This window comes from Micropterus salmoides, unplaced genomic scaffold, assembly GCF_014851395.1.
Source record: "Micropterus salmoides isolate LMB-PRFRI ecotype aquatic unplaced genomic scaffold, ASM1485139v1 Ms_hic_scaffold_4, whole genome shotgun sequence".
Classification (NCBI taxonomy): domain Eukaryota; kingdom Metazoa; phylum Chordata; class Actinopteri; order Centrarchiformes; family Centrarchidae; genus Micropterus; species Micropterus salmoides.
In genome coordinates, this window is record NW_024043372.1 from 320,675 (window position 1) to 343,407 (window position 22,733).

Consider the following 22,733-nt stretch of genomic DNA (forward strand, 5'->3'; position numbering starts at 1 on the left):
ACACCCGAAGCGCTTCCGGTCGTTCACTTCAGAATAAAAGCACAAACTATACCAACTTGTTGTTCTTCTTTTTACTGGCGACTTGCAACCAGATGGAGCACTAGCGCCACCTACTGTATCGTAGTTATGTGTTTAAAGACCATCTTCCCGTAGTTATTTGAGAAAATAGTTTTAATGTCCATTTGTTTAATTCCTTCATGTTCCAGTCCGTTTCTTAAAGCCAGTCTTTCGTTAGTGCACTCAAGCAGCACATGCTCCACAGTTTCTGCTTGACTGCAGGCTGCACAGTCTCCAGATGGATGTTTCCCAACAAGGTGCAGAGATGCATTTAACTTTGTGTGACCCCGTCTGATTCTGCTGAATTGACTCTGTTCTCTCTGCTTTTCCCCACTTATGTCTTCCTTTATTTCCATTATCCCGTAAACTCTGCCACTGCATCTTATCTTATCTTTGCTCCGTACATACGCTTTGATCTCTGCTTTGCTACCTGATTTACTTTCAACCCATTTTTAGCTAATGTGTCTAAAGGCATCTCGTTCCTTTGGATGCCAAGTGAACATCAATCCCCAGACTACTTATTCTATATAATGACAATATTTCAAACAATATATCCTCGTACTTTTGAGACCGAGCTGCGCTTGAATCTGAACAAATTCTCATTCTCATGGGTTTGATTTCCTCTATCCACTGTAGTGCAAACAAGACTGCCGTCATTTCTGCTGCAGACACCGATAAATGGTTGGTTAATCTTTTAAACACCTTCATTTTTAATTCTGGAAGGTAAGAAGCACAGCTGGATTTTCTGTTCTCTGGGTAAATAAATGTATGTAATACCCATATTTCTCATGCAGCATCGTGTTCACATGAGCTTGCATATCTAAAGTGTTTTTACTTGAACGAACCTGTTTCAGTAGAGAAAGATCAACTCCAGGCTGAGGTATAGCCATGGTGGAACAGCTGGCATTAAAGCAGCTGGACTAGCGAGCCAATCATTGATTCCTAACTCCTTTCTTACATCCAAAATTACATTGCTGAATACCTCCTTATTCATTTAGCTGTTTTCCCAACTTTCATTCATTATCCTTTTCATAGGATGTCTTTTTGACTTTGTAAGTTAGCCCAATAATTACAACAGTTCCCTTCTTAGATTCAGTGGCATTTCTCCAACCTCCACCTGAAGCGCGGATATTGGTGTTGACTATTGGCCTGAACTATATCCAACCGTTTTAACGATAACATAATGTAATAGCAGCTGATCCAAAAACTATACATCCATATTCTAGAACTGATCTAACTAACGCAATATTAATATTTCTTCAGCTCCCCAAACACTGCCTGATAAACGCCTCATAATATTCAATACTTTCTTACATTTACCTTCTATTTTATCAAAATGATTTTTCCACGTTAGTAATACATCAAACCCAAGAACTTAAAGGTTTTCACTCTCTCCAACCTTTGATTATACAATTTCAAACATATTTCTTCTTTGATTTTCTTTCTTGTAAAAAAGATGATTGAGATTCTCAACAGTTTAAATCCCCAAATTCAAAGACCAGTTTTCAACCATACCAGTAGCAACATACTCCATATTCCTCCCTCGTTTCCAGATTGCTCCGTTATCAGCAAAAAGCGATTTCCCAATGTCAGGATTAACATTTTTATATACGCCATTTATCATGACAACAGTACTGGCGTTTCCCCTGAGCGGGGCCATTTTCAACCAAAAATGCGTCTGACGTGGAGTTCCCTACACGAACCTGAATGTACCTACCAAATGTTTCATCCATTTTACCTAGCTTCATTAAAAGCTACCACCCGCTCTGTATTTCCTTGAGCTTTCATAATGTCGTTTTCTAAGCATGTTAAAGGGTCCAGATCTAAATTCACTCTGAAATGGTGAAAAGAGCTCATTTCTTTCTAAGTAGTGTGTTATTCTTTCTTCTCCATGGTTTTACAAACATGTGAAGTTAACGCTGTCGGCCTATAGTGATCAGGATTCGTAGGATCTTTCCCAGGTTTCTTAACTCAAATTATCTGAACTATGAATTTTATCAAAGATCTTTACCAACATTTCTGCCTTTCCTTGTTCTCACAAGCAGTTTCTTCCCCTGTCTTCAACACTGGGAATTATCTTGCCTGATTCCCTTCATTCTTTTAATCATTCCCCAAACTTTATCTGACGGTGTTGTTCTTCCAGTAGTTGAACAGAACTCTCTCCGATACATCTTTTGATTATTTTTCTTACTACTGCTCGAGCCCTTTTTGTAATCTAGTAAATTCCACATGTAATGATTTCTTTTCACTTCTCTAAATGTTTGACGGCTTCATTACAGTCTTTGTTCCACCATGGTACCATTTTCCTTTCACTCTTTCCAATCGCTTGTGATTCTCCATTTAATGTAGCTTTGATAATACTTTCATTTAATTCGTCCGCTTCCCCGACATATCGATCTGATTAAACTCCTCATCACAAGCACTTGCAAATTTACTCCAATCTGCTTTTCCCAACTTCCATCTTGTAACCTCATCACGTTCAATCATAAGATTTTCCTCAGAATTAATCACTATCATCACTTTGCTCCTCCCGTTTACTGCAACTAGCTAATTCATTTGACACTAATGTCAGATCTAACGCGGACTCTGCTCCATTACTTAGATTGACCCTTGTAGCTTGTCCATTGTTTAAACAAACCAAATCTTTATCTTCAGTTAATTCCTCTGTAATCCGTCCATTATAATCTGTGTTTTTCCCTCCCCAGTGTTATGAGTGTTAAAATCCCCACACCAGATTATTGTGTCCTTGATCAAACTCTAGTAAATCTTCAATCTTCATCCTTTTACATGGATTATACAAATTAACTGTTACTATATTTCTTTTATTCACCCTTATCTCAGTAACTACTACCTCTAAGTCTGTACTGAAGGTAATTGCCATTCTTCTGTAAGATATACACCCCCCCCCGTGACCGCTGTCTCTGTCCTGCCTTATAACTTTATTAAAATCCAGGTGTGGTTTCAGCCGCGTTTCTTGAATACAGATAATGTCAGCTTTTACATTTAGCTGCTGCACATCTCTCTTAAATTCTTGTCCATCTGCAATCAGGCTTCTGGCGTTCTGTAGGAGGGTAAGGAAACCCATGAGGTTCCATCACCAGGTGCTAACTTGTCTACAGTCATCTCCGGGATCCCCAAATAATATTTTGCTGCCTCAACAATAGTCCTCAGCCTCGACCTTTTCTTTGCCTGCTGCAGCGCTACATTCACTACCTGTGAAAGCTACAAATTTAAACTCATCCACCATCGTCGTCTTTAACTGCACACTCCTGTGAACACTTAGTGAGAATCCACTGTCGCTCCCAATGAGACTTGTTTTGCTGCTTCAGCGTATGATATTTGTTTTGTATCTCTGAATATCTTTTGCTCTGTTTTGAGCCTCACATCCCCACAGTTACAACATTTGGCTTTAGCGTCTACTGCGCAGCGGCCATATTCATGTTCTCCAGCACACCTCGACTTAGATCTGCCACAGGTCCAATTCTCTGACATTTAAAGCAACGTAGTGGCTCAGGTATAAATTCCCTCACAGTAAAGCACATGCGTCCAATCATCACTTTCTGTGGTGATACACCATCAACTAATTCCCCTGGTATCTCGTAGGAAGGCGCTTCACTACCGAGACTCTATCTCCTTTCATTTCTTTCTTCAGTACCGACTCCACTGATCACTCCTCTAACCTTACGATTAGCCCCAGGAACGTGACTTTTAATTCGTACTTCATTTTCAGTATCTGTTGAGCTCTTGACTGCTTCGCTCAACATCTTCCCTTTACTCAGGACTCAGCTTGTCTAACGTGTCCGACCTCTTCGTGAATTGCCTTTGTGAGTTTTACTGGATGTAGTTTTCTCCCAGTAACTTTCCACTTGTTTTCCTCGCTTCTTTCATGTCGTTCTGTCGTTTACCAACCCCGAAAAAAAAGGTTATTTTATTTTTCAGGATGGTCGTGACGTCACATCCACGAGCTCAAAGATTAAAAACTGTTTAAATAACTTCATTACAAACTTAAATAACTCCACGCAGTACTTCAGTTTGTTTTAAGTCTTTTATTTATATTTTCACAGGTTGTATTTATATATCTGTTGAATGTTCTTGAGCTGCTTCATGTTCAGGTGAGTTTAAATTAATTCAGGTTCCGACCCTGAAACCCGCTTGGCCCGTCAGAACGCCACGGGTCAGGAAGAGGAACCGGGCTGGATATATGTGTACCGGGAAGCTGCTGCAGTTTGTCTGCAGGCAGGATGAAGGACACCTGTATTTACACTCTGCAGGGTCCTCACCGCTCTGCGTCACCGAACGCCTTCACAACCACAAGCTTTTATACAGCTGAAGTTTCACTGTTGGCTTCACCGACCCTGAAGGAAACTCAAGTTCTTTAGATTTAAAGAATAAAAAGGCGTCACGTGTCTTCTATAATAATATCTGCTCTGCAGGTCAGAAGGGTTTAGAGCTCCGCCATGTTTGTAGTTCTTCTGTAAATCTAAGTAGTTTAGGTCCAGTAAAAACCTGGAATGCACACACACACACACACACACACACACACACACACCAGTGAAAAACAAAACTCCTTGATTTAATTGTTAATATTTGAACTGAAAACATTTTTAACTTTGGTACCATTTCAGGTTTTTCACTGGACTTGAACTACTTAAGATTTACAGAAGAACTACAAACATGGAGGCAGCTCTAAAACCTTTGGACCGGCAGTGTAATAACTTATTTCATTTTGAGATGACTTTACTTGCAAATTCTAAATTAAAATTTAGAAATGTCAACGTTTGTTTCATCAATGTGAGAAAAATTATTTCTCACATTTACAAGAAGTTTATTTGGGACTTAAAATGAGAAACTACAGTTTGATATAAATAATACTTTCTTCTGATCAGACAGATATTAAATCTCTCGGACGAGCTTCCTTCGGTCTGCGTGACGTCGTTTCACTGAACACCGGGGACTTAAAGGAACAGTCCAACATTAGCCTAGCTTAGCACAAACACTGGAAGCACAGGGAAACTGCTAGCTCTGCTCCATCACATGTTGGACAGCTCCTTTAGGAAATCTTTAAATGCAAACGTGGCAGGAACATCATGTAGACCCAAACCCACCTCATGCACGACAGAAACCAGGACCCACGTACAGAACCAGGAGGTATAAAAACCAGGTGAGGATGCTGCTGGTTGGACACGTCTAACTTTACAGGATAAATTCTCTGGTAACACTTTGGTTTAGTTAAAACTATCCGACACTTTAAAAATGTTAAATTAAATCAAATAAAAAACAGCAGACGAGAAAAATCACATCAACAGACTTTAACTGTACAGTATCTACACAGCTGCTGAGGTCACACGGGACAGACGGCAGCCAATCAGAGCGCAGACAGCCAGCCGCCGCCGAGTCAGGAAGTGTGACGAGTTTCATCGAGTTTTTCTTTTCTAACACAAAAAGAGTTTGAGATTAAAGTGTTAAAGAAAAAGGGAAAAACGTTCTGCAGGAACCCTGAAGGAACTCGTCACACTTCACAGCTCCATGCAGCTTTAAGGTCACATGCCCGTCACGTCTCTGATCAAACTTCCTGTTTGACAACACCACCACAGGAAGTTTGAGGAGTCGTCTGTCCTCGCTGACCACTCCCACTTCTGACTCCGCCTCCTTCCACGAGAAAATATGAACTCATGACGAAGGCTCCGCCTCTTCCTGCCCGCTGAATGCTCCGTGCACAAGCAGGCATCCTTTGATTGGCCAGGCTGACCCAGGGTGGCGGGGCCTGAAGCGGGACGCCGCTGGATTCTGTCCAATAGAAACGATAGCTGCCTTGTCGACCAATCACCAGGCCCTGTCGGTGTGGGGACCAATCACAAGTCCTCCAGTGACATCACAGATGACATCACAGGTGAATGAAAGGTTTTTATTGCTGGAGCTCCGACACGTTGCTGCTCGCTGATTAACTACAACTCTGATTGGCTGCGGTGCTTGTTGCTAAGCAACAGGAGCAGCCACACCTGGACGTGAATCAGCTGCAGGTGAAAGAAAAGCTCCAGATGAGCTGATGCGAGGGGGGACGAACCAGACAGAGGACGCAGGGGAAGCCAACAGAAAGGACGCTCTGGCCCCAGAACGGTATTGTGGGTAAGAAACTGTGGGTGTGCTACAGGTGCTGGTGAGGGACAATCTGAACACGATCAGGACAAACTAACGCTGTAACACAGAAAAACTTTAAACAGGTGAAGGGTCACTCGAAGCCCCACCCCCTCTACATGGCGGCCATCTTGTCCAGAGGACTGCTACTGCTGCTACTACTGCTGCTGCTGTTGTTGTTGTTGTCGTCATGGCCACTGGGTGACATCACATCGCTCTGCGGCCTATCGGAGGGTTTAGGGGCGGAGTCTTTGTCTGCAGGAGCGATTTGGGCGGGGCCAGGAGAGGACAGGGAGGAGGGGCGTGAGGGGGAAGGGCGGTACGCTGCCGTCAGTTCGGCCAGGCGCTCCGGAGTCGGACCCCACTTTGCAAAACCAGCATCGTTCTGCAGGAATAGTACTGCAGTACCGTGTACTGCCCGGTAGTACATCTCATCTCTGAAAATACACACAGATACACAGAGATTAATGTAGTACTGTGGATTATCAGTACATTACAGGAAGTGTACTACCATGTAGAAAGTACAGTGACGGTAAAGTAACAGTACAGTAACAGTACAGTGACATGATAGTAATGGTGCAGTGACTGTACAGTGACGGTGATAGTGACAGTGATAATGACGGTGCAGTGAAAGTGTAGTGACAGTGATAATGACGGTGCAGTGAAAGTGTAGTGACAGTGACAATGACGGTGCAGTGATGTGATAGTGACGGTAAAGTAACAGTGGCGTGACAGTGACAATGACGGTGCAGTGAAAGTGTAGTGACAGTGACAATGATGGTACAGTGACATGATAGTAACGGTGCAGTGGCGTGACAGTGACGGTGATAGTGACTGTGATAATGACGGTGCAGTGAAAGTGCAGTGATGGTGATAATGATGGTGCAGTGACGTGATAGTGAAGTTGCAGCGACGGTGATAGTGACGCAATAGTGACGGTGCAGTGACTGTACAGTGATGGTGATAGTGACTGTGATAATGACGGTGACAATGACGGTGCAGTGATGTGATAGTGACGGTAAAGTAACAGTGGCGTGACAGTGAAAGTGCAGTGACGGTGATAATGATGGTACAGTGACAGTGATAGTGACAGTGATAATGATGGTGCAGTGATGTGATAATGACCGTGACAGTAACGGTACAGTGACGTGATAGTGACGGTAAAGTAACAGTGGCGTGACAGTGACGGTGATAGTGACAATGATGCTGCAGTGAAAGTGCAGTGACTGTGATAATGATGATGCAGTGACATGACTATACAGTGACGTGATAGTGACGGTGCAGCGATGGTGATAGTGACGGTGCAGCGGCTGTGATAGTAACAGTGATGTCGATAGTGATGTATAGCGACAGTGACGGCGATAGTGACGTGATAGTGACGGTGCAGCGACAGTGCAGTGGCGGTGATAGTGACGGCGCAGTGACGTGATAGTGACAGTGCAGTGATAGTGACGGCGTAGTGACGTGATAGTGACAGTAAAGTGACAGTAAAGTAACAGTGCAGTGACAGTGATAGTGACGTGATAGTGATGGTGCAGCAACAGTGATAGTGACAGCGCAATGACGTGATAGTGACGGTGCAGTGATAGTGATGGTAAAGTAACAGTGCAGTGAAAGTGACGGTGCAGTGACGAGATAGTGACAGTGCAGCGACAGTGATGGTGACAGTGCAGTGACGTGATAGTGACAGTGCAGCGACAGTGATGGTGACAGTGCAATGACGTGATAGTGACGGTGCAGTGATAGTGATGGTAAAGTAACAGTGCAGTGAAAGTGACGGTGCAGTGACGTGATAGTGACAGTGCAGTGACAGTGATGGTAAAGTAACAGTGCAGTGAAAGTGACTATACAGTGACGTGATAGTGATGGTGCAGCGACAGTGATAGTGACGGTGATAGTGATGGTGATAGTGACTTGACAGTGCAGTGATAGTGACAGTGGCGGTGATAGTGACGGGATAGTGACGACGATAGTGATGGTGATAGTGACGGTGATAGTGACGTGATAGTGACGGTGCAGCGACAGTGCAGTGGCGGTGATAGTGACGGCGCAGTGACGTGATAGTGACAGTGCAGTGATAGTGACGTGATAGTGACGGCGCAGTGACGTGATAGTGACAGTAAAGTAACAGTGCAGTGACAGTGATAGTGACGTGATAGTGATGGTGCAATGACGTGATAGTGACGGTGCAGTGATAGTGATGGTAAAGTAACAGTGCAGTGAAAGTGACGGTGCAGTGACGTGATAGTGACAGTGCAGCGACAGTGCAGTGACGTGACTATACAGTGACGTGATAGTGATGGTGCAGCGACAGTGATAGTAACAGCGCAATGACGTGATAGTGACGGTGCAGTGATAGTGATGGTAAAGTAACAGTGCAGTGAAAGTGACGGTGCAGTGACGTGATAGTGACAGTGCAGCGACAGTGATGGTGACAGTGCAGTGACGTGACTATACAGTGACGTGATAGTGACGGTGCAGCGACGGTGATAGTGACGGTACAGCGGCTGTAATAGTGACAGTGACGTGATGGTGACGGCAATAGTGATGTATAGTGATGGTGACGGCGATAGTGACGTTATAGTGACGGTGCAATGACGGTGACAGTACAGTGATGTGATAGTGATGGTGCAGAGACGGTACAGTGGCGGTGATAGTGACAGTGACGGTATAGTGACGGTGACAGTGCAGTGACGTGATACTGACAGTGCAGCGACAGTGATGGTGACAGTGATGGTGACAGTGGCGGTGATAGTGACGGGATAGTGACGACGATAGTGACGGTGATAGTGACGGTGATAGTGATGGTGATAGTGACTTGACAGTGCAGTGATAGTGACAGTGGCGGTGATAGTGACGACGATAGTGATGGTGATAGTGACTTGACAGTGCAGTGATAGTGATGGTGCAGCGACAGTGATAGTGATGACTGTGATAGGGACGGTGATAGTGAAAGTGCAGTGACAGTGAAGTAGTAATGCTGTATCCATTGAGTAGTAATGCAGTATCAGTACCTCTTGCAGAGGTGTTGACTCCCAGAGCGGTACTCGTGTTCGTATGCCGGGACGCTCAGCTGGTGACGGAGGAATCGACTCGCCTCCATGCGAGTCAGAGCCGGGGTTACAGGGTCACGCCACTCAGGGACGAAGACGATGAAGGACAGAGGTTCAGAGGACTGATCCAACAGCTCCTGGAACGGGAACAGAACCAATGTGTGACCTGTATACACAGTACAGACCAGCAGAGACCTGTACAGACTGGTTTCGTAGTGAGCGATGCATCCTCTGACTTCCTGTCTGACTGGCGACAGTGAACATACTAGTACTGTACTACCAGTACAGTAGATCCGGACAGACCAGTATAAGCTGGTACAGAATAATTCTAACTGGTTTACCACAGAGCCCAGTACACATGTTGGACTGACCTCAAAGTGCGTCACCATGGCGTCCATCAGCTCTTCACAGAACGGAGGGTTGGCTTCAAACGAGCCGCTGACCGGACAGAAAGACAGGAACGGCCTGCAAACACATGCTGGATTAAGAATTTATACTATTATATACTGCAATACTACTGTATACTCACACTAGGAATATTAAAGAAGTACTGCATGAAACAGGTAATTTTTTCTCATGGTTCTATGTCTGTGTGACTAAGGGGGACGACATGTTGTGAAACTGGTCCAGTACTGAGCTGCAGTCAGCAGTGAATGAGATCTGTTTTATTTACCAGGAACAGTCACTGTATTGCTTTGATCAAATGCCACCAGACTCCATTGAATATAACAGTAATTTTACTCGGTCGGTTAGTCACACAGTAACACAAACTAACTAATCGAGGCAGCCGCAGACCAGAGAGGTAAAATTACTGTTTTTATGAATGGAGTCTGGTGGCTTTGACGAGAGCAATACAGCGACCCTGTGTGTACCTGTCCTCTCAGGTAAACAGACAGGTCACAGAGAGCAGAGCTGAACACCTGTCTCACCCTCTGGATCCAAAGAAGCCGTCGGTGTCGGGGAAGGCGGAGCTGAACTGTTTGAAGTAGCAGTTGAGCGGCGAAGCGAAACACTCGAAGGAAACTCCAAACTGTCGGTTCAACGTCTCGAACACCGGCACCGGCAGCGCCCCCTGCAGGCCCGTCCCCTCATTAGTCCCGCTGCCAAACATCACCTGGACACACACACACACACACACACACACACATCTCGTTAACTCACCAATTAACTGAGTCATTACAGAACACAGCTATCAAGTAAGCCCTGATTGGTCAACAGAGAGTCAGCTGACCTGGTACCGCTTCAGGAGGCACCAGACTCTGGACAGGAACTTCTCAAAGCGAGGATCGTCTATACAGCTGTACCTGTACAGCAACTCCTGGACACAGACAGGCAGAGACAGGCAGAGACAGGCAGAGAGACTGTCAGTGGGGGTCACATCAGAACCAATACACCTTCATTTCTAAACAAACAGATCAGGAAATATTAACTTATTTAACTCATAGAGTCCACCCCTCTGTCCTCAGAGTCCCCCTTAGCCTCCCCAGTACTGACCAGTTTGCTGAAGTGGCCTCTGTTGACCTTGACCATCTCTCCTCTGAAGCGCAGGCAGGCCACGTCGTTCTCAAAGTGCAGCTCGACTCGAGGGAGGGGGGGCGAGGGGAGCGCCAGACGCACCGGGTAACAGTAGACCAACCGGGACGGCTGGGGGGACGCACACGCCTCTGAACACACACAACACACACAGGCTCAGGTGTGTGTGTGTGTGTGTGTGTGGGGGGGGGGGTTGGTCCTGCAGCAGGCTCAGGTGTGTGTGTGTGTGTGTGTGTGTACCTGTGTGGGGGTGGTCCTGCAGCAGGCTCTGGTGTGTGTGTACCTGTGTGGGGGTGGTCCTGCAGCAGGCTCAGGTGTATGTGTGTGTACCTGTGTGGGGGTGGTCCTGCAGCAGGCTCAGGTGTGTGTGTGTGTACCTGTGTGGGGGTGGTCCTGCAGCAGGCTCAGGTGTGTGTGTGTGTACCTGTGTGGGGGTGGTCCTGCAGCAGGCTCAGGTGTATGTGTACCTGTGTGGGGGTGGTCCTGCAGCAGGCTCAGGTGTATGTGTGTGTACCTGTGTGGGGGTGGTCCTGCAGCAGGCTCAGGTGTGTGTGTGTGTACCTGTGTGGGGGTGGTCCTGCAGCAGGCTCAGGTGTGTGTGTGTGTACCTGTGTGGGGGTGGTCCTGCAGCAGGCTCAGGTGTATGTGTGTGTACCTGTGTGGGGGTGGTCCTGCAGCAGGCTCAGGTGTATGTGTGTGTACCTGTGTGGGGGTGGTCCTGCAGCAGGCTCAGGTGTATGTGTGTGTACCTGTGTGGGGGTGGTCCTGCAGCAGGCTCAGGTGTATGTGTGTGTACCTGTGTGGGGGTGGTCCTGCAGCAGGCTCTGGTGTGTGTGTGTGTACCTGTGTGGGGGTGGTCCTGCAGCAGGCTCTGGTGTGTGTGTGTGTACCTGTGTGGGGGTGGTCCTGCAGCAGGCTCAGGTGTGTGTGTGTGTGTACCTGTGTGGGGTGGTCCTGCAGCAGGCTCAGGGGTGTGTGTGTACCTGTGTGGGGGTGGTCCTGCAGCAGGCTCAGGTGTGTGTGTGTGTGTACCTGTGTGGGGTGGTCCTGCAGCAGGCTCAGGGGTGTGTGTGTACCTGTGTGGGGGTGGTCCTGCAGCAGGCTCAGGTGTGTGTGTGTGTACCTGTGTGGGGGTGGTCCTGCAGCAGGCTCAGGTGTGTGTGTGTGTACCTGTGTGGGGGTGGTCCTGCAGCAGGCTCAGGGGTGTGTGTGTGTACCTGTGTGGGGTGGTCCTGCAGCAGGCTCAGGGGTGTGTGTGTACCTGTGTGGGGGTGGTCCTGCAGCAGGCTCAGGGGTGTGTGTACCTGTGTGGGGGTGGTCCTGCAGCAGGCTCAGGTGTGTGTGTGTGTGTACCTGTGTGGGGGTGGTCCTGCAGCAGGCTCAGGTGTGTGTGTGTGTGTACCTGTGTGGGGGTGGTCCTGCAGCAGGCTCAGGTGTGTGTGTGTGTGTACCTGTGTGGGGGTGGTCCTGCAGCAGGCTCAGGGGTGTGTGTGTACCTGTGTGGGGGTGGTCCTGCAGCAGGCTCAGGTGTGTGTGTGTGTGTACCTGTGTGGGGGTGGTCCTGCAGCAGGCTCAGGTGTGTGTGTGTGTACCTGTGTGGGGGTGGTCCTGCAGCAGGCTCAGGGTGTGTGTGTGTGTACCTGTGTGGGGTGGTCCTGCAGCAGGCTCAGGGGTGTGTGTGTACCTGTGTGGGGGTGGTCCTGCAGCAGGCTCAGGGGTGTGTGTGTACCTGTGTGGGGGTGGTCCTGCAGCAGGCTCAGGTGTGTGTGTGTGTGTACCTGTGTGGGGGTGGTCCTGCAGCAGGCTCAGGGGTGTGTGTGTACCTGTGTGGGGTGGTCCTGCAGCAGGCTCAGGTGTGTGTGTGTACCTGTGGGGGGGTCCTGCAGCAGGCTCAGGTGTGTGTGTGTACCTGTGGGGGGGTCCTGCAGCAGGCTCAGGTGCGTCTGTCTCAGGCGGCGGCTGTACTCTGCAGACAGCTGGTAAATCTTGGAGCAGATGCCCTCCACAGAGTCTTTGGCGACGGCGGTGACGTGAGGACCGCACTGCTGTCTCAGGTGCTCCAGGCGGTCCTGCACACACAGTCATTACATTACCTGATGGAACATCTTCAGTACGCAGCGCCAGGTTACCATGAACACCTGCAGGGGGGTCAGAGGTTACCATGAACACCTGAGCCCGGCTGAGCGAGCTCAAACAACTGGGTGTGCCCCACCCACTCAAACCAACCTTTTGTCTTGGTAATCCGGAGGGAGATCTCAGCTGGGTGCAATCAGTCTGACTGCACAACACCTGTATGCAATTACACTCACACTACTTCACTGAAACCAACCACTGAAGCCTTATGGTGCTTTCACAACAAAAGCGAAGCGAGCGTTCGGGCGGTGAGTTTACATACAAAGTCAATGCAAAGACGCGTGGAGCCGCGATTTCCTTTCGGGCGGCGTGAAGGCAGCGCAAAGGAATTTGCTCGAGTTGAATATTTTCAACTGAGTCGCGATAGCTCATCAGTGTTGAGATTGTCCCTACGTCACAGACGGCTTCAGAGCGCTGTGTGGAGAGCGCCGGGCAGAGCGGGTGACTGGAAATCTGCTGGCGGAGCTGCTAAACTCTGTTCAGAAAACAAACATTTTAGAAGCTGTTGTCCTGCTGACAGACCTGACAAAGCATGAATTCATATGTTTAACAAATCTGCATCATGTTGTAGTTATTTCAGCATCAGTTTGATCCGTTTGTTGCTATTTAATCACAGCAACATGTTTACTTTGGGTTCATACAGCTGGAGTAATGGTGAGTTGTGTTTATTCGCATTATCGCATTGTGTGTGAACACTCGGCAGTTGTCCAGCGATAAAACTCCCGTGAGGAAAGCATTGCATGGATTAAATTCGCGTTTGGTTGGATGCCGCATAAGCGTCTGCTCCTTGTGTGAAGACCTACTTGGGTAAAGACCAGCGAGTCCACAAAGCAAGGCCACCTAAAAGAGTAGCTTTTTCTAAGCACACCACTCACTGAAAGCCGCCGGCTACAACTACACTCAGGACATGTGCTACCATAGTATTCCGGCTTCTCTTACCGCTGCTACGCAGACGATACGCAACTCTACCTATCCTTCCTGCCAGACGACCCCACCGTCTCGGCGCGGATCACGGACTGTCTCTTGGACATATCTGCATGGATGAAGTCTCGCCACATTGAACTAAACCTCTCTAAGACTGAACTCTTGGTCATTCCAGCCAAGCAATCTATCCACCATAACATCAAACTACAAACTGACTCCGCAACCATCACTCCAACCAGGGTGGTGAGAAACTTCATGATTGATGACCAGCTGTCCTTCTCTGACCATGTTGCTGCTGTCTCACGACAGTGCTACCTCACTCTGTATGTCACCCAGCTTCTGGTCCAGGCCGTGGTTACCTCTCTGCCCTCCTAGCAGCTCTTCCATCTTGTGCGGTGAAACCCCAACAAATGGTTCAGAGCTCAGCAGCACGTCTGGTTTCTGATCAGCCCAAAAGGACTCGTGTCCCTCCATTACTCAGTGACCTCCACTGGCTCCCAGTGGCCCCCAGAATCAAACTGACTTCAAGAAGCTCTTAAACTCTGCAGAGAACACTTCCTCTGATAACACCTCTGATCTCTGACATGCACTTCCTGTGCTCTTCTTCTTCTGGCTCCTCACAATTATCTTGTATTGACTGCACTTTTTGTTAACTCTTACTTCCTTCCCCAGGTATTTACCCCAGTGATGCGATTTGTGCTACCAGCTCTTACTAGTATTTGTCAGTTGTAGTTCTCGTGCTGTATTTGATGCTCTGTTGTTGCTTGTATGTTGTTTCTCAAATGCAAGTCGCTTTGGATAAAAGCGTCTGCCAAATGAGTTAATGTAAATGAACACCTGCAGGGGGTCAGAGGTTACCATGTAGTCCTCCTTGCTGGCGGAGTGATCTCGGCGCAGCCAGCTCATCGTGTCTTCAGCGTTCCACTTCACCACCTTCCTGCTCTCTGGACTTGCGTTCCTGCACAGGTGAGAGGTCAAAGGTTAGCGCTACCTCGACCCCAGCCCGCCCACCGGCCGATGCCCTCAGCAGGATCAGACTCTGACTGGTCACCTACCTGGAGTCAATCATCTTCTTGGCGGCTTCAGCGTATTTAAACAGCAGCTTACGGGCCTCCTCTTTGTACTTGATCCGGGACAACCTGAGACGCACACTCGTTAACACATAATCAATATTTAAAACGGAATCACAGAATCAGGTCAGACGGTGAAGTCAGTACAGCGGGCAGGTACCTGATGGGAATGTCGTTCATGACCTCTCTGAACATGGACGGCGAGATGACCGGGTCACAGTCACTCGGCAGTAAGGGGTCATGACCTTTGTCCACCACCTTCCTCTCCAGCAGCCAACGGTTGAAGGACTCCCGGGGCGGATCAATACCTGCACCGGACAGACAGAACATGGACCAGGCTTCAGGTAGTCAGGACCCCCCAGTACTACTGAGGTCACCCACAGTAACCTCCATTCATCCAGTTTACCAGCACACCTGTCAGACCGTGCAGGTGTGACACACCGACAAGAAATCATGTGTCTAGAGGTTTCCTGGGATTTTGTCGATACCAATAAATAGAAGATATCTGGAATCTTTCAAAAACGTGTGTGTGTGTGTGTGTGTGTGTGTGTGTGTGTTAGAGGAGGCGGAGCAAGCGCATGAACGCCGGTGAACGGCAGCAGGTGAGCAGGTCGTCAGGTGAGTATGCACGCTGTTCTCAGACACAGGTGTGGTGCTCAGTGACACGTGGCGGCGTACCTTCTCTCTGGTGGCACAGCTCGTGGTAGTGCTGCCTGAGCTTGGTGACCAGCTGAGCCCGCTGCAGCTCGATCTCAGGGTGGGGGGGCAGGTGGTTGGCCGCTGCTCGCTCTCTGATCACGGCGTTTGTCTGCACGTCCAGATCCCAGTAGATACTGAAAACAACAACGTAATCATTAAACTCCGTCAACACACGGGCTACAGACGCTAACTGGGAGGGGGCGTGGCCTCGGTACTCACACAGCTGGCCTGTAGGGGGCGGGGGCGGGGCTTGGTGTTGTGGGCATGGCAGATTGGGCCTGTTTGTCTTCAGGGGCGGCGTTCCAGGGTTTCACCCCAGGGGTGCTGGGAGAGATGGGCGTGGTGGGCTCCACCTGGAAACATCACAGACAGTCCTCGTCAGTTTCCCACAATCCACTGCACACCACTCGCTTTAACTGTGTTAATTGATCACGTGACCAGGGGTGTGTGTGTGTGTGTGTGTGTGTTTACCTTAGCTCGTTTGATGCTGTTAGGCCCCGCCCCTTGCTCCTCAGAGCTCCTCCTCTTCCTCTGGCCGTTACCAAGGTTACTGTCTCCGCCCTCTGCTGGAGCTGCGTTCAGACCTAAAGGATCAGACTGCAGACGGACGTGCAGGTAAACGGCGAGTACACAGAATGAGCTGCATGCTAATATCTAACGTCAACCGACAGGACGGCTTTAGAGTTCAGAGGGAGGCTGTGTGGAATTCAAACGACCAAAACTCAAAGTAAATCACATCAGGAAGAAACAGTCGCTCTGCGACATTTTGGTAAAGCGAGGACATTTTGGCCGGTCCTCACAACTTCAAAGGGCTGTTTGAAGGTTAAGACTTGGGGTCGTCATTTTAGTTGGTATTGTTTAGGGAACGCATTCTGGTGGTGAACTCTTCTTCCCCGTGGTCCAGCTCGTACCAGCATCTATTTTCACTTTACTGATGCTTATAGGTTGTTCTTCAAATGTAAGTCGCTTTAAATTAAAGCTAAATGAATATTTCCCGCTCTCGTGTCTCCTCGCTCCTCAGAGCACAACTCACGGGGACGGTCTGCAAGATGGCGACGCAGAAGCATTAGGACCTGTACAGGGCGGGTTTAAGACCTGTACGGGGGCAGGGTTTAGGATCTTACGGGGCGGGTTTAGGACCTGTACAGGGCGGGTTTAAGACCTGTACGGGGGCAGGGTTTAGGATCTTACGGGGCGGGTTTAGGACCTGTACAGGGCGGGTTTAAGACCTGTACGGGGGCAGGGTTTAGGATCTTACGGGGCGGGTTTAGGACCTGTACGGGGCGGGTTTAAGACATGTACGGGGGCAGGGTTTAGGACCTGTACGGGGCGGGTTTAGGACCTGTACGGGGCGGGTTTAGGACGTGTACGGGGCGGGTTTAAGACATGTACAGGGCAGGGTTTAAGACATGTACGGGGCGGGGTTTAAGACATGTACGGGGCGGGTTTAAGACATGTACAGGGCAGGGTTTAGGACATGTACGGGGCGGGGTTTAAGACATGTACGGGGCGGGTTTAAGACATGTACAGGGCAGGGTTTAGGACATGTACGGGGCGGGGTTTAAGACATGTACGGGGCGGGTTTAAGACATGTACGGGGCAGGGTTTAGGACATGTACGGGGCGGGGTTTAAGACATGTACTGGGCGGGTTTAAGACATGTACAGGGCAGGGTTTAAGACATGTACGGGGCGGGTTTAAGACATGTACGGGGCAGGGTTTAGGACATGTATGGGGCGGGGTTTAGGACATGTACGGGGCGGGGTTTAAGACATGTACGGGTAAAAGAAACTGTTACTCACGATGACATCATGCTGACCCAGCACTGGCACCTCCCACAGGCTCTGATTGGTGAATCTGTTGAAATAATACGGTCGGTTCTCCCTCCGAGACCAGCACTTAGACCATCCAGCCTGGACCAGCTCATCTGTCAGGGAGACGGGTGAGAGAGACAGACGGTTGAGAGAGACAGACGGGTGAAAGAGACAGACGAGTGAAAGAGACAGGTGTACCTGGGAGTTCAGGTGGTTTGGAGGTGGTGGATGGAGAAAGGGGCGGTCCTTGAGAGGAAGTAGGGACAGAGGGAGACGGCATCATGGCCGCCTCCCCCTTCACCTGGCTGTCACTGGACATCTCAGCTGCTCGTCAGAATGACATCGACCTGCCTGGACAGGAAGACACACTTTAACTTTCAAAATAAAACACACGAGAGCTCTTGGATTGCTGAGACTGTTGATGACGTCACAGCCAAGAGACAGGAGCCGCCACCCGTCTGAGAGGATGGACGGCGAGCCAGGTGTACAGAGGGCGGGGCATAGACACAAAGTATGTGATGCTGAACTGACTGGCCGATTGATTGATCAGTGCTGATCACGGTTCAGTCATGTTTTATACCAAACGTCAACGTCCGGTTTTAGATCGTCTGCTGAATCTCAAAAACAAACACGTCGTTTCATTTCTTGTGTTTTATGGCTTCACAGGCTCTCAGATCCATTGATTTGTTGATTATCTCATGAAAATAATCAATAACTGCAGCCAAACTCAGTGTGAGACATTCAGACTAGGGGTGCAACAACTAATCGAAGTAGTCGACAAAAATCGATTATTAAATTAGTTGCCAACGAATTTAATAATCGATTCGTTCATGACGTCATCGGGCCGTAGCGACACAGTCATGAGAGGCGTTGTGTCATTTTGCCATTCATAATCCGAATAGTCGACTATTCGTTTCAATAATCGATAGATTAATCGAGTATCAAAATAGTCGTTAGTTGCAGCCCTCGTTCAGACTGCAGCTGTGGCTTCAACAACAGAAACATCAAACTGAACACTTCTGCTTGAAAACTAAAGTAAACGATAAATCAATCATAAAATGTTTTCTGCTGATCGATTAATCAATGAATCAACTGACGGCTGCAGTTCTTGTTCTAAATGACCCCCCGCTGACCCCTTTCATAAACGTACGGTGGTTTTCAACGATCAATCAACAATATGAACCGATTAATCAATAACCAAACTACTGTTAGCTGCATCTCTAGAAAGGTGTGTGCGTGAGAGAGCAGACAGATGTTGTACAGGTGTGCGTGTGTGTGAGAGAGCAGACAGATGTTGTACAGGTGTGTGAGTGAGAGAGAGCAGACAGATGTTGTACAGGTGTGTGAGAGAGAGCAGACAGATGTTGTACAGGTGTGTGAGAGTGAGAGAGCAGACAGATGTTGTACAGGTGTGTGAGAGAGAGCAGACAGATGTTGTACAGGTGTGTGAGAGAGAGCAGACAGATGTTGTACAGGTGTGTGTGTGAGAGAGCAGACAGATGTTGTACAGGTGTGTGAGAGTGAGAGAGCAGACAGATGTTGTACAGGTGTGTGAGAGAGAGCAGACAGATGTTGTACAGGTGTGTGAGAGTGAGAGAGCAGACAGATGTTGTACAGGTGTGTGAGAGAGAGCAGACAGATGTTGTACAGGTGTGTGAGAGAGCAGACAGATGTTGTACAGGTGTGTGTGTGAGAGAGCAGACAGATGTTGTACAGGTGTGTGTGTGTGTGTGAGAGAGCAGACAGATGTTGTACAGGTGCGTGTGTGTGTGAGAGAGCAGACAGATGTTGTACAGGTGTGTGTGTGTGTGAGAGAGCAGACAGATGTTGTACAGGTGTGTGTGTGTGTGTGAGAGCAGACAGATGTTGTACAGGTGTGTGTGTGTGTGTGAGAGCAGACAGATGTTGTACAGGTGTGTGTGTGAGAGAGCAGACAGATGTTGTACAGGTGTGTGTGTGAGAGAGAGCAGACAGATGTTGTACAGGTGTGTGTGTGAGAGCAGACAGATGTTGTACAGGTGTGTGTGTGAGAGAGCAGACAGATGTTGTACATGTGTGTGTGTGTGTGAGAGAGCAGACAGATGTTGTACAGGTGTGTGTGTGTGTGTGTGTGTGAGAGAGCAGACAGATGTTGTACAGGTGTGTGTGTGAGAGAGAGCAGACAGATGTTGTACAGGTGTGTGTGTGTGTGTGAGAGAGCAGACAGATGTTGTACAGGTGTGTGTGTGTGAGAGAGAGCAGACAGATGTTGTACAGGTGTGTGTGTGTGTGTGTGAGAGAGAGAGAGAGAGAGCAGACAGATGTTGTACAGGTGTGTGTGTGTGTGTGTGTGTGTGAGAGAGCAGACAGATGTTGTACAGGTGTGTGTGTGTGTGTGTGTGTGTGTGAGAGCAGACAGATGTTGTACAGGTGTGTGTGTGTGTGTGAGAGCAGACAGATGTTGTACAGGTGTGTGTGTGTGTGAGAGCAGACAGATGTTGTACAGGTGTGTGTGTGAGAGAGAGCAGACAGATGTTGTACAGGTGTGTGTGTGTGTGTGTGTGAGAGCAGACAGATGTTGTACAGGTGAGTCACAGCTGGATCGCGGGGCCAGTTAACAGCTCTGTGACAACATGAAGGTCCGGCCGAGCAGAAGGCGGCAAACGGAACCGGAATCACAGTTGTAACCTGGTGAAAACCGTCGCTGCCCGCAGATAAATCGGTGTGGTGTTAAATTAACGCGCTGCGGCGACAAACTCAATGAATTCTGGATGTTTTTCTTTCTAATACGCAGAAACGAGCGCCATGGTTACACGCATGCGCGTGGCAGGCTCTCCAAACAAACACGGGGGGGGGGAGAGGGGGGAGGACAACAAAAAGCTGCGGCTGCCGCTCCGGAGCCCGGGCTGAACACACGGCACAGCGGCTCTCAGTACCGGTCCGCAGCTGGGCCGAACCGGGCTAAAGTGCTTTAAAAACATGGGCTGCCTCTAGCTACCGACATTTACCGCCATTTTGCGCGGCCGCTCGGTCTCCGCTCGGAACGACAGCTGCTGTTTAGGCGCCACTTCTCAAACAAGATGGCGGACACGCCCCTGCCACAGCGCTGCGCGTCCAGCACACAGTTTCTGCTCTGTGCTACAAACTCAGCAGCCCAGCGCGCCGCTAGTCCGGTCTGTCTGAACACAGAAACCTTCCCGCGCCTGTCGGTGCCGTCGGAGCGGTTCTGCGGGGCCGCCTGCCCTTACCTTGACCGGTTAAGTTGCGGAGAGTCGCGGGTTCTGTCCGCTTGTTTCGGGTCCTCCGCTCCGCTCCCTCCCCGCCTGCTCAGACATCTTTACAGGGACCCGGGGTGGGCCACTGCGCAGGCGCAGCTGCTGCCCCGCTTCCTGTTCCGACATGTCTTGTTCAGGGCGCCATGTTGAGGAGGTCAAAACAAAAACATCTCGTGTTGTAGAAACACTCACAGCTCCTACATTTACAGAATCCTTTTATTTTATCCACAAATACATGAACATACATTGAATAGTAATTCTTTTGGGAGAAACACTCAAAACCAAATGAAATAAAACAAAATATACATTTATACAAATAGATTTATACTAGAATAAACTTTCGACCTCAGTAAGCCCACATGGACAAGAAGTTAAAGAAATGTTAAAGACAGAATTCATCCAGGGAGAATTAAACAGAGTTCTTCGATAACTGATCAATAATGTTGGAAATGTTTGTTATAAAAGGAGTGAACTAAGGTCTAGTTATTGTCTAATAAAGAACAATCTGTTATCAGTTAATCTTATCTTGGAGCTAAAGAGTCATCAAGCACAGACTTCTTTGTATATAAATATATTTATATTATTGATAAAAGCCCCACCTGTCAGCGCCTCCTCACCTTTATCAGTTATTCAGACATTTTATCCAATGAAAAAGTTCCTTTAGAGGTTTTTAAAACAAAACTGAAACTGTTTCTGTTCAGTAACAAACCTTCAGATATTTTGTTCAGATATTAGAAATGTTCTGTACTGTATGTGGATGGTTACAAAGATTTGTTTTTAAATGTAAAAATGTCACATTTACAAATATAAATTAACAAATTAAAGAAATTTTAGAGCAAATCTTTGATGAAAATTTAACATTCACCAAAAACAGTTGCAGCAGTAATATTTGTAAAACATATATCATGTTTGTACCTTGATTTATCTTCTCACCTTTATTTATTTGTTTCTGTGTTCAAATTAATTTTAACATGCGCTGCTCCTTTCTTGACACTGGATAGCGCTGTTGCTGTTTACATGCTCTAAATCGGTGCTGTTGAGTTAATCGAGTGTTAATGTGTGTGTGTGTATAACAGTATGACCACCTGCCAATGCTTCCAATTTTACCTCCAAAACAGCACTGACCTGTCAAGGCCAGGAACCTAGTGCTGTAGTCAAGATCTCCCAAAGCAAGACCAGACCCAGATCGCAAACATTATTGAAACTATGTCGAATCACCATTCTGCTGTCAACGCTACGTTCATTGAATCATTCATCATCATTTTGCACCATTTTTTAATATTGAAACAATGTTGAAATCATAGCTAACCAAAAATCAATGTGACTTCAATGTTATTTCAACCATTATTACTATTGATTCACCATCATTTTGCACCCTGGTTTAATATTAAAACAATGTTAAAATCACAACTATAAATTAACATGACTTCAATGGTATTCCAACCAATTGTTAAGGTGTGGGGACAGAGTGGACCCAAACGCAACTCTGGGGATTAACAATTTTTATCAGGGGAAAGAAGGGGTTGAGGGACTGGAGTTGAGGGAGAGGTGGATGCCGTGGGAAACGCAGGTACGGGGAACCGAGGAGACTGAGACCAGAGAGCCGAGGGACACCGGGGGCCGAGGAACAGAGGAGGCACGGGAGAACTGATCAGGGGGTTGGTGGAGGAGTGTGGTGGCAGGCTGACTGGGGAGGCACGAGGGAGAGCCGGGAGGACGCCGTGGGTGAAGTCAGAGAGGAGAGGACAGGTGAGCGAGCCCAGCCAACTTGACTGAGGACGAGGGTGAGTGAACCTGGAGAGAGACAGACAGACAAACAGGGTTAGTGACTCAGGGAAAAAGAGATCATGCAGGTTTTACGCGAGCTTGGGTGATCAGTGGCACGGGGTAAGGAGCAACGACGATCAAGCAGCGATGGAGTGGAGAACCGGGGTAGATATGCAGACAGGGATGAGGCTGATTGCTGGCAGAGGAGGTGGCTGACGAGATGCAGGTACGGGTCGTTGGCTGGGCTCAGGAGCAGAGGGGGAGAGAGAGAGAGAGCACATGCAGGGGAGGAGAC

General features: G+C 48.3%; 1 protein-coding gene across 2 annotated transcripts; it reads right to left on the bottom strand.

The window, feature by feature from the left end:
* Window positions 1-4,088: 4,088 nt before the first annotated feature.
* Window positions 4,089-20,767, bottom strand: pcif1 (phosphorylated CTD interacting factor 1). 2 transcript variants are annotated; one of them, XM_038695881.1, is made up of 16 exons: window positions 20,645-20,767; window positions 17,616-17,768; window positions 17,406-17,530; window positions 16,076-16,201; window positions 15,824-15,957; window positions 15,584-15,738; window positions 15,066-15,213; window positions 14,891-14,974; window positions 14,694-14,793; window positions 12,688-12,847; window positions 10,740-10,909; window positions 10,477-10,563; window positions 10,175-10,359; window positions 9,617-9,710; window positions 9,207-9,382; window positions 4,089-6,629 (listed from the first exon to the last, which is right to left on the bottom strand). In XM_038695881.1, the coding sequence occupies exons 2-16, from the start codon at window positions 17,734-17,736 to the stop codon at window positions 6,308-6,310; spliced, it is 2,187 nt and encodes a 728-aa protein (XP_038551809.1). In that variant the 5' UTR covers window positions 17,737-17,768; window positions 20,645-20,767; the 3' UTR covers window positions 4,089-6,307. The 2 variants fall into 2 exon arrangements, with proteins under 2 accessions (XP_038551809.1, XP_038551810.1); XM_038695882.1 differs by having other exon boundaries at window positions 17,616-17,764; window positions 20,645-20,748.
* Between the last annotated feature and the right edge of the window lie 1,966 nt (window positions 20,768-22,733).